The sequence below is a fragment of the Phaethon lepturus genome, unplaced genomic scaffold (genome assembly GCF_000687285.1).
Source record: "Phaethon lepturus isolate BGI_N335 unplaced genomic scaffold, ASM68728v1 scaffold13185, whole genome shotgun sequence".
In the NCBI taxonomy this organism is placed as follows: Eukaryota; Metazoa; Chordata; class Aves; order Phaethontiformes; family Phaethontidae; genus Phaethon; species Phaethon lepturus.
This window is the reverse complement of record NW_010539949.1, coordinates 25,017-35,421: the sequence shown is the minus strand read 5'-3', so window position 1 is coordinate 35,421 and position 10,405 is coordinate 25,017. Positions and strand designations below refer to the sequence as shown.

The 10,405-nt window shown below is 38.7% G+C and overlaps 1 protein-coding gene across 1 annotated transcript in view; it reads left to right on the top strand.

Annotated features, from left to right (window-relative positions):
* LOC104620939 (BPI fold-containing family C protein-like) overlaps positions 1-6,662 on the top strand; it is a 12,298-nt gene extending 5,636 nt beyond the window's left edge. The window contains exons 4-10 of the mRNA XM_010287302.1: positions 881-1,036; positions 1,763-1,826; positions 1,914-1,974; positions 3,510-3,601; positions 5,274-5,375; positions 6,356-6,409; positions 6,612-6,662. Coding sequence (XP_010285604.1) covers positions 881-1,036; positions 1,763-1,826; positions 1,914-1,974; positions 3,510-3,601; positions 5,274-5,375; positions 6,356-6,409; positions 6,612-6,662 — 580 coding nt within the window. The remainder of the gene's footprint in view (positions 1-880; positions 1,037-1,762; positions 1,827-1,913; positions 1,975-3,509; positions 3,602-5,273; positions 5,376-6,355; positions 6,410-6,611) is intronic.
* The last annotated feature ends 3,743 nt before the right edge of the window (positions 6,663-10,405 follow it).

The window sequence follows — 10,405 nt, the reverse complement described above, 5'->3', positions numbered from 1 at the left end:
AGCAGGGTAAATCAGCTGTTCCCAAACACAAAGCCTAGTCTGGAGAAGAGGAGGCTGAGGGGAGACCTTACCACTCTCTACAACTACCTGAAGGGAGATTGTAGTGAGGTGGGTGTTGTCTCTTCTCCCAAGTAACCAGCGATAGGACGAGAGGAAAGGGCCTCAAGTTGCACCAGGGGAGGTTTAGATTGGATAGTAGGAAAAATTTTTTATGGGAAGAGTGGTCAAGCATTGGAACAGGCTGCCCAGGGTGGTGGTGGGGTCACCATCACTGGAGGTGTTCAAAAAACATGTAGACATGGCACTTCAGGACATGGCTTAGTGGGCATGGTGGTGTTGGGTTAACAGTTGGACTTGATGATCTTAGAGGTCTTTTCCAACCTTAATGATTCTGTGATTCTAGAATGAATGGGTTTGGGGCAGGATGGAGAATGGAGAAATGTATATGTTTTAAAGGGTTATTGAAAATTGTTACAGGAAAGAGGAAAGTGGAACAACTGCAAAGTTGAGAACCACTGGGCTATGTATTTATTAGCTAACTGACTTCTGCTGCTGCAGTCCCAGAGGCCTTCAGGGTGATCTGTCATGAAGGAATGTCTTGTGTTGCTGTGAAATTTTCACATTTTTGCAAACTTGTCAAATCCTGCACAACACTGGAAGATTCATGTCTTGGAAAGCCATGCATATAATATGTTTTTGAATACCATACCGTAACCTAATGTACTTTAATCCCTAGAAAACCCATTCTTCATTCTAGATGGTAGAAGCAAAAAGTCCTTTCAAACTTGATTTACATGTAGTTTCTTAAATTTTTCCCTTAAAGCAGATGTTTCTGTGACCAGGTTTGGTTTTTGGTTTGTTTTTTTTTTTCTCTGAGCAGCAAAGACCAAGGAGGAATTACTGTGTCCATCTCAGGACTGTTTATTGCAGTTATCTTCAAAGTGTCAAGGGATAGCACAGGCCGCTTGTCCATGTTGCTACACAATTGCCAGCTGAGCATTAATAGTGTAAAAGTCAAGTTAAACGGAGGACCTAGGTATGTACAGTAGATTTTCTAACTACTCTGTGGGAGGTAGAAGGGTTTGTAGCATAAGGGCCACTTTTCAGATTGTGACTTTTAGGGATCCAATTACAGGATACAACTAACTATTGAAGGCTATGTAAATAGATTTTTAAATGTCTGTTTTCAAAACCAGGCTCCTTCGCTGAGTGTGTGAAGTGCGGTTAATCTACACTTCTTTGTGCATGTGCCAACAAATGAGCTGACTAAACATACCGCATATGAAAAAATGCCATTTGGGCATATTAAAGAATAGCAGATTGCAAAGGGAGGTTTGCAGATGTGAAGGTGGTCTAGACTGATTATGCCTTTTGACATGCTGACCTACAATTTCAGAATAAAAATTTCAAAAGAGAATACGAAACAATGCTTGTAGTTCTCCTAATTTTGATTTTCTAGAAAATTTTTTTGTCTTACTCAAAGACAAAATGCAGCTAATTGAGTATTATTTATCAAAAAGTTAACATGAACATTCACTACTTTGTAGATTGCCTTCTAAATAGCTCTTATGAGTCTGAGAACCCCTAGCATTTATCTGAGACTCACAAATCAATAAAAATAGTCAACTGCACAGTCTACCAATATTGCTGTAATTGCATCTCATTAATATAAATGACATTGACATCCCAGTCTGCCAGATTTTGTATTTCAAGGATTTCAATTTATGGTAAAAAGCCACTGTGTTCATTTCCTTTCCTTCAGCTGGATCTACAGCTTCCTATATGGTTATCTTGAGAAGTCCATTCACATCAAATTGGATAAAAATGTAAGTTTGCAAGGATGGTTTCAGCTAGTGAAGGAAGATGTTGAAATACAGCCCTTGTGTTACTGACTTGTCTCTCTTTTCACATAGCTATGCCTAATTATCAAATACAAAATCCAAGTGATGGATGCACAACTAAGAAAGCATAAGGGTGAGTTGTTGATAACAGCTTTCTGTTAAGTAATTTTCATAGTGTTCAAATTGTAGCCTTTTTTATTAGATGCCAAACCATTCCTGTGTTCACAGTAAGAAAAAAGTGAAGGAAGAAAAATACAGCCATTGTTCTGTACCTTAACCTAATTCAGAGTCCATCCTAGAAATCTCTTGCATACACCTTATATACAATATTCAGATTTCTTATGTGTCCATGGCAGGTCACCTGTAATCTTTCAGTGTGTTGTAGCTGACCTGTGTTATTTCCTTAGATCTTTGAGATGAACTTTCTAATGCTGATCCTGTATGTTCTTGGTACTGTGGACATAAGAAAACCTGAATTAGCAGTAATCCATTAAAGAGCTAGCAAACATCCTTGTAAGATCTTGTAAACTTGGCACATCTTGTTTTGAACTTTGAGTTCAGTGAGATAAGATGCTGCAGGAAGACAGTGTCACACTAAGCATGCTTTTCTTCACACCAATAACAATTCCTGTCTCACTCTTGCAGAGACGTGAAGACAGTAGATACCTGTAGCCAAAAAGCATATATAAGATTTTCACTTTTATAATAAATCCCACAGCTTTTCCTTTTTTTTTTTCTTTTTTTATTGTTGATGACAGTTTTTTCCAAGACTGAGAATATTTGTAATTTTCACCAATCCAATCCAAATTTATTCACCTAAGTCATATAATTCAGGTCAGAGAGTTTGTTCCCACTCTTCACTTTTCATTGTGGATATTTCTATTATCTCCTCTGCTATTCAGAAGCAGAGTAAGTGGACTTTTACTTTTCCTAAAATGGCTTATACCTGCCATGTGCCAAGCAGTGGCAAATATTACTGAAAATCATGGCCATCGAGAACATTTTCTTTTGTAGCACATGCCTAAACGCTTCAGGCTTAAGGTCACTCCAAGCTGTGCTGTCATATTGAGGAGTTCATAATCTCAGTGTGAATTCACCATTTCTTTTTAAACCCATCTGATTTTTATACAGTAGCAACAGACCTCACAGTCCAATCAAAAATAACAATCAGACTGAAGTTGCATGAGAGCGCCTTTCAGAAAAAGTCTTCAATCATTGTCTGATGAAGTGCCCTCTGTTGTTGTGAACAAACATCCCTTGTCTTCAACACTGATGTGTAAAAATGTGCTAATGTCATCTTCCAAAGTATTTAGTATTATTTATCAGTATTTCACTGATCATACAGGAGAGTTTAGTTCTCCTGTGCAAACACATAACAAAAAAGGGGACTCGGCCCTAGATACTCCTTCTTTCACTGCATGGGAGAGATTTCCGAGAGTGTATTCTGTTGTGAACAATAGGAAAACAAGGCCTAAACCAGAAGGAATCTGTGACTTTTCCAGGGGGAATACTCTTTCCGTTACAACAATTTTTTTTCTTCTTCCTTCTCCCACCATTCTTCTTCAGATTCATCATTTCTATAATGCCTTTGCCTTTAACTAAACAATAACTGTTTGTGATGTGTTTTTGTAATAATGGCTGTTTTGTTTTTTTCCGTCATTCTTCTAGTCTTAAGCCAGATTGATGCCTTTGCACAAATTGACTATTCCCTAGTTAGCTCTCCAGCAGTCTTCAAATCACACATTAACTTGGATTTGAAGGTAATTTTTCTTTAATATCAGTGTGCTTTCTAAGACTTTTCTGATTCTCTTTTGTGTTGAATCATTTTCTTTCACTACAGTCTTACTCAGCCTCTCCAATATTTAATTAGAAAAGCAATAAGACATTTGGACATTTTGGTCAAGAGCTATCTTGGAAATCAGATATGATTGTTTATTCAGTAAATTAACTGCTTTTGTTAATTAACCAAAGCTATTATTTAGAATTAAATTATTTCAGAGTTGAAGCCCTTCAGAGGTGCTTTATAAACAGCATAAAAGTGTTCTTTAGATACACAGCTCTTCCGCTGCTGCTTGGTCTTTGCCTATTACCGGTGATACATAATCCATGATGGCTACCAACTGATTGCAATCCAAAGCATTTGTTTTGACATGACTCAGCATCTTGTATATGTACAGGTCACACCCAAAAAAAAGACTTCTCACAGTCAGTCCTTGAGCAGCACACAGCAGTTCCTTTCTTATCTATTTTTCACCTTTGTTGGCAAGAGAGATCTCAGCAACGCCCAGCTTTTCCAGCAGCTTCAATTGTCCTTGTAATTCAGAGCATCCCCATGGCTCTCAGAACTGACTTCAGTTAAGAAAGGTGTGCTAGAGCTGTGGTTGAAACTCTCCCTCTTGGTTATTTTGTTCAAGCAACTTTTACCACCCACAAAAACCATTCTGCAAGCAGGCTGTACATAGCTTAAAAGTACTAAGCAATTATTTATCAGCTGCTATAGCTGACTAAAACTTACAGGCTAAGCTTTAACATGCTGACATCCCAACAGGATACTGGATGAGCCTTTGTATGTCAGTTATTAACCAGTTAAGGAAGTTACTGGCCTTCAGTCCTCCTTGGAACAGGCTGATTCTTGATGATAATGAGTTGCCATCTTCCAACTCTCAACTTTTTTCTTAGGGTTTTATACCTTTCCATGTCAGTATTTTTCCTGTTGAGTCTTTCAGCTACTAACTATTACAGTGTCAGTAATTATACTACTTACTGTCTGTTCTTACTTTTCTTGTCTTACATGACCTGAGCTCACATACCTTCTCACATTTTAAGAATTATTTTCTTCGTATAACTGAACCAAGGTCGCACACCTGTGCAGCAACTAGGTCTTGGAGGACTGGCAGCTGGACCAGGGCTAAGAGCTAGGTAGTATAAAATGCTCCTTTGTGTCCCTGTCCTAAGAAACTTCCAGTGCTTTTGGGGTATGCCTGAAAATTTTCTTGAAATGTCACCCTTAAAATTAAATTAACAAATGTGTCTTTGTCACACGAGAAAGAAAACTCTGGTCTACAGGATTTTTTTTTTTGCATCTCATAGCTGCAGTTCAGAATATTCACTTGAATGCTCAAATTCAGACTTTGAGAGGATGGAGGCCAGATTTTCTCTGTGATTCCTGTATTTTTCCAAAAGAGCCTGAATTTGCTGATTTTCAGGGCATGTCACAAACTTATTTGCTTACTCTAGGTTTTCTTTAATGCCAAGCTTTTCTTCAGATTAGGAAGAATTCTTTCTGTTCAACCACCGCTAATGCATTCTGACAGATGCAAATGTTTACAACTAGAAATACTTGATAATGACTTTTTGCAGGGCACAGTCTACCCAGTAGGAAATCACACAGACCCTCCTTTTGTGCCAGCTCCGTTTGCTCTCCCAAACCAGGGTGATTCCATGCTATACCTGGGAGTCTCCAGTTATTTTCTTAAGTCTGCTTCACTGGCTTACTACAGAGCAGGGGCCTTTAACATCACCGTCTCCGAAGAGGTGAGTATAATTTGCATGTAATAGAATTACAAATATCAGCAGTAGGGATAGTCAGCAAAGGAGACTAACACATTCTGTTTCCCATTTTACAAAGATTTGTGTCACACTTCTACCACTTGTAGGAGGGATTCATGACGTTCATTCTGTAGGTCATCATTTAAAATAGTCAAAGTCTCCCTCAGCCCTAAGTCTGAACTTCTTGGCAACTGTAGGCAAGGAATAACAGATGTGAACATCACAGAGTTGGAGTGCAAGGAGTGGCAGAAAGAACCAAAAAAAAAAGCTTGTCTCTGCACGGATTCCACATCGGAAAGGAAAGAGCAACGCAGGAAAAAGTGTACTCAAGCCACATTCTGCAACATAGAGGCCCGCAACAAATGTACTGGCTGCTTTGAGAGCTAGAATAAACCCTCAGAATTAACAGAGCAGCAAAATGAGGCAAGAAGCAGGTACAAGGAAACTAAGCTTTCATCTGTGGGTGAAGAACATGCAAGATTTCTCTCTGAAATGCCGTTTCCACACTGGCATTAGTAGTCAGAGTTTCCAAGAAGTTTTGCTAACTGAAACAGTGCTAAGAGGGTCTTTATAAAAATTGGTGACACAAATGGCACTGAAAAACATCATCACAGTGGTCAGCAGCAAAAGGGCAAATGAGATTTTTGAGTCCTGCCTCTGAGAGATTCAGTATATTTCATCTAAGAAAGTCCCAAAGGCAGGAAGTAAGCATGATGCTACGTCTGTTCTTTCAAAGAATAATGCTTGTTCACTGGTATGTGCTTCTGAAACATGGCCATGAGAAATCTGTCTCTCTTCTGTCCTACAAAGCACTGTGGGTTCCCTAGGAATCATTCTGAGGCAAGGAAATACTAAATCAAAACATGGATTACCTAAAACTAAAGAAAACAGGATATGTTTTTTTCCCAAGGAAAACCTTATTTTCAAGCTGATATAATGATCTAATTTATTTCATTTGTTTACAGATTGCTACTACTTTTAAGCTAAATACTGCCTTTTTCAAAGACTTTGTTCCTAAGGTGAGTACTTTTACTTGTACAGACCTTTTAAGAAAGGTTCTTCCTAACTAAATCACGCTACTCTTTAGTCATTCTCTACCCCTCTAAGTGCTGGATTTGCTGTCAGTCTCTGAAACACTTATAAAGACTAAGTGGTAGCCATCTGTGAGATCAAGTCTCCTTTTATTCCTGTTCAAGGTAATGGTATCTCTGCTCTTGGTAGCCTGACTTCTCCATGCAAAGATACCTGGAGATTATATACAATGGGAAGTAATAGTCATGAGCAGCTAAGTTTATGGATGTGATGCAAGAAATTAAGATACTATAAGATGCTTTAAAAATCCCTAATATGGCAATGTTTACTATAAAATTATGAAACTTGGAATCTGTGGCATTGCAAACTAAAGTTTTGTCCTCTAGGAGTTTCTCTATTTTTCAGAAGATCGGCTCTTATGGAAGGCTGCCTCTTTTCCAAATTCTTTATATTGTCAGGGTTGTTAATTTTATTTTTTTTTTTACTGGAATCGCTCATTTCCCTCATTTCTTTAACATGCAGTGCTAATTGCCTCCTCTTGAAGTACATTTTTCAGGAACAACCTTTAAATTATTTATCTATTTATGTTCAATATCAGTGGGTTTAAAATTTCATCATTTGTTTTATGGTCTCTAAAACTCAGAGTATATGCAATACTAATTCCATCATTTCAGTTGATGTAATTAAAATTAAGTATTTTTAATATAGGTTAATTAACAAGAGGATTGTTATATAGCACCTGATTATGATGCAGCCACAGCAACTGTAGCTTAAGAAAAACTTAACATTGCATTCCTCGGTTTTTTCCTCTGAAATTCCACAGACTGCTCTGAGTTACGTAACAGCGAGCCCAGTGCTGCTGAAGCTGATGGCTACATCACCACCTGCGGTCAGTTTAAATGCAGACAGATGCATCCTACAAATCACTGCCTGTGTAGAAGTGTTTGCTATTCTTCCAGATTCAACCACCCAGTACATCTTTACAGGGAATCTAGTAAGTAACATGAGCTCGAAGATAACATTCAGTGCTGGGGCTGAACAAATCACACAGTAATCTTCCAGATCCTTTGAAAATCATAAAGATCAGCATAAAATAGCATATACTGGTCTGCCACAGATATGCATACTGTCCTGTTGCATTTCACAGGGAAGAAACATGCACCACATATTGTAGAATTTAATAGGCAGGTGCAGAGCACTACTTATGAAAGCCCTTTTTTTCATGTGGGAGGTTGAATGATTATTCAAGAATAAATTGTAATATATAAAAATGTGGTTATCTGATGCCCAGTCTTGCTAACGTGTTTGTTATAAAATAGTTCACTATGTCCCCAGGCATCTTTTCATTAGGTTGAAAGTGGACCAATTATGTCAGCCATGGAAGGACTTAAATGATCCTAAAGATAAGGAGGCAATCAGGGCAGTATTATCACTTCACTCACACAATCTCAGTTGTTGGCAGAAAGCAGCAAATTCACAAATGATTTCACTATCTACATGTATTGACTGAATAAAAAGTTTAGACATTGTGTTTCCAATCACAAAAGTAATTGCATTTGTACCTGTATCTAAGACAGTATCTATCTGTGTATACAGTCACAGAAGACTTATTTGTTTTTTTCCCTGCAGACAGCCAGTACCAGAGCCAATTTGACAATAACCAAACAGAAGTTGATTATCTCATTACTTCTGAAGAGGTAACCAAGGAAAATTCAGAAAGCAACATTAATGATCCCAACACTAGGACACAACAGAACTTCATTGTGTCAGCCTGACAGTGCTTGTTTCACCATGAGAAAAAGAAAATTAGTTACCTTCTTTCTCACAGGGACTCTCATACTTTTGACTGGTTGGTCTAAATCTTGCAGATGAAATATAGTAATATTATGGAACAACCATATCTCTTGTGCAATGTGATACTACCCCTTTCTGTAGGTTAAATACCTTTCCAGATGACAGTGTTCAATTTATTGGTTATCTTAAAGACATCTGTTTCAGTCTGTGCTCTTGGAGAATGAAGTTCAGCAGTTTATTCAAAACCCTCTTAAATGTTGCTGCCGTGCCATGTCTGAGCATCATAAACAGAACCGCTAGAGTGCAAACACTGCAGTGGACCACTGTAACTATAGCATACATGTAGCTATGGACCACTGTAACTAAGGCATGCACTCTCTGTATGCCTTCCCATGAGGGTAAGGGAAAAATGAGACTACATAACATATACTGCAACAGCAGACACCATGCCATCAAACAAATGCGACTAGAAAGGTGTCTGTAGTTTGAAGCAAAGCTCAGAGCTTTTTAGATTTTGCTTAGATCTTGCTGGTTTTGTGGTTACCTACAGGTACAGGTGTTCTCAGCTGTCTTACAACAAATTTTATTGACACTTCAAGTTGGACTAGGTTTATAGCCCCTTTCTCCCTAAATGCAGCCGGTGGGTAGAAGCACAGACTTTCAGGCAAGTAGCCCACATTGGTGTTTCATCTGGTTAGCTCTATACTCCAAGTTGGGGCAGAATTCCAGGATATATGATATTTTTTACCCTATTGCATTTTCAGTAAAGAAAAATGTGAGCAGCCTTTTCTCTAGTTTTGGTCACTGGACCTTTTTAACAGGAAAAGAGGGCTTAGAGATCAGAGCCTCTCAATATAAGTTTAAGCAGTAATGGTGCCACTCATTTAGAGCTTTTGACACAAGAATGTGTTCTGTTCTTCAAAATGTTGTTTTTCCACAGGATTATATTTACAGTGATCTGCAATGATGATGCATTACAGGCATCAGTGGAAAAAGTTAGGAAATCATAATGGTTAGGAATGCATATGAGTTTATGCAAATCATAATGAACATTTGAGGAATGTGTAGTTCAGACACTGCAAGAAATGGCCATTCCAGAAAAATTTGATTTCCCAGGGCTTATAGTCACAGCCCAGGACTACACATGACTGTAGGAAGAGATTAGTATCAGAAAGATCCCAGAGATTCTAGAACTCATTTGTAGTTGTGCCAGTTTTGATTAAAAGCTGTTGGGAATCAAAGAGTCTTTGATCAAATCAAAATTAAATGTGTGAATCAGCATGAAATCCGCACGAAATTCCACAAGTGAATCTTCAAGCAGTGTGCATAATTTGTGCCTTCATCCTTTCTAGAGAATCCCCTTCTTTTGCTTCTTTTCCTCAGGCTCCAGTTCTCCCTGCTGCACTCCACTCCTGGCTTCTCTGAGGTACGTCGATGGTTTCAGTGCCTAGGAAAGGTAGCTGAGCCCTTCAGAGATAAAAGAAATTCATCTAAACCTGTTGCTGGACAATTCTTGGTCTGTCTTGGGGATACCATCTGCCACTGCTCTTTCCACTTTGAAATAGTATATTCTCTGCTTTTCTCTTTCTTTCCAGTAAGAGGAAATACCTCTTGGAGTGCTGTGGGGTTTTTTCCCATCAGAGGCTCCAAATGTTATGGAGTTATTACCATGTAATATTAATTGAAACAAAGAGAAATGTCTGCCTGGGGGTGCATGACCTAGCAGGCTGTCATAGTTGATTCTGCTCACTTCTGTATCCAGCAGCACAAAGGCTGGCATGGGGCTAACACCTCTTCTATCTGTTTCTGACAAGCCAGCCTGAATTCACAGCTGGATTGAGTAGGCTTAGCAGTTGGAGAGAATACAAAGTCAGGCTTAAGCTCAGTTTCAGTAATTACCTTGAATCACTTCAACCAAATATTGTAAAAAGGGGAGTCAAAAATAGGGAATAAAAGAAACACCATGCCACTGCTTAGATCTTTCACTGTAGACTGAGAAACAGTCAGTGTGACTCTGCAGCAGCTCAGCCCAATCTACATCTTTAAGTGAAGGGGGGAGGACACTAATGACAGTGGCATATGGCAGAGCACCAGGACAGGGCAGTTCTTGCCACCCAGAGAACAGTTCATTTCTGAGGGCTGAGTCCTGGCAGCTGAAATGAGATTGAACAGATTTCATTCCTGAAGTT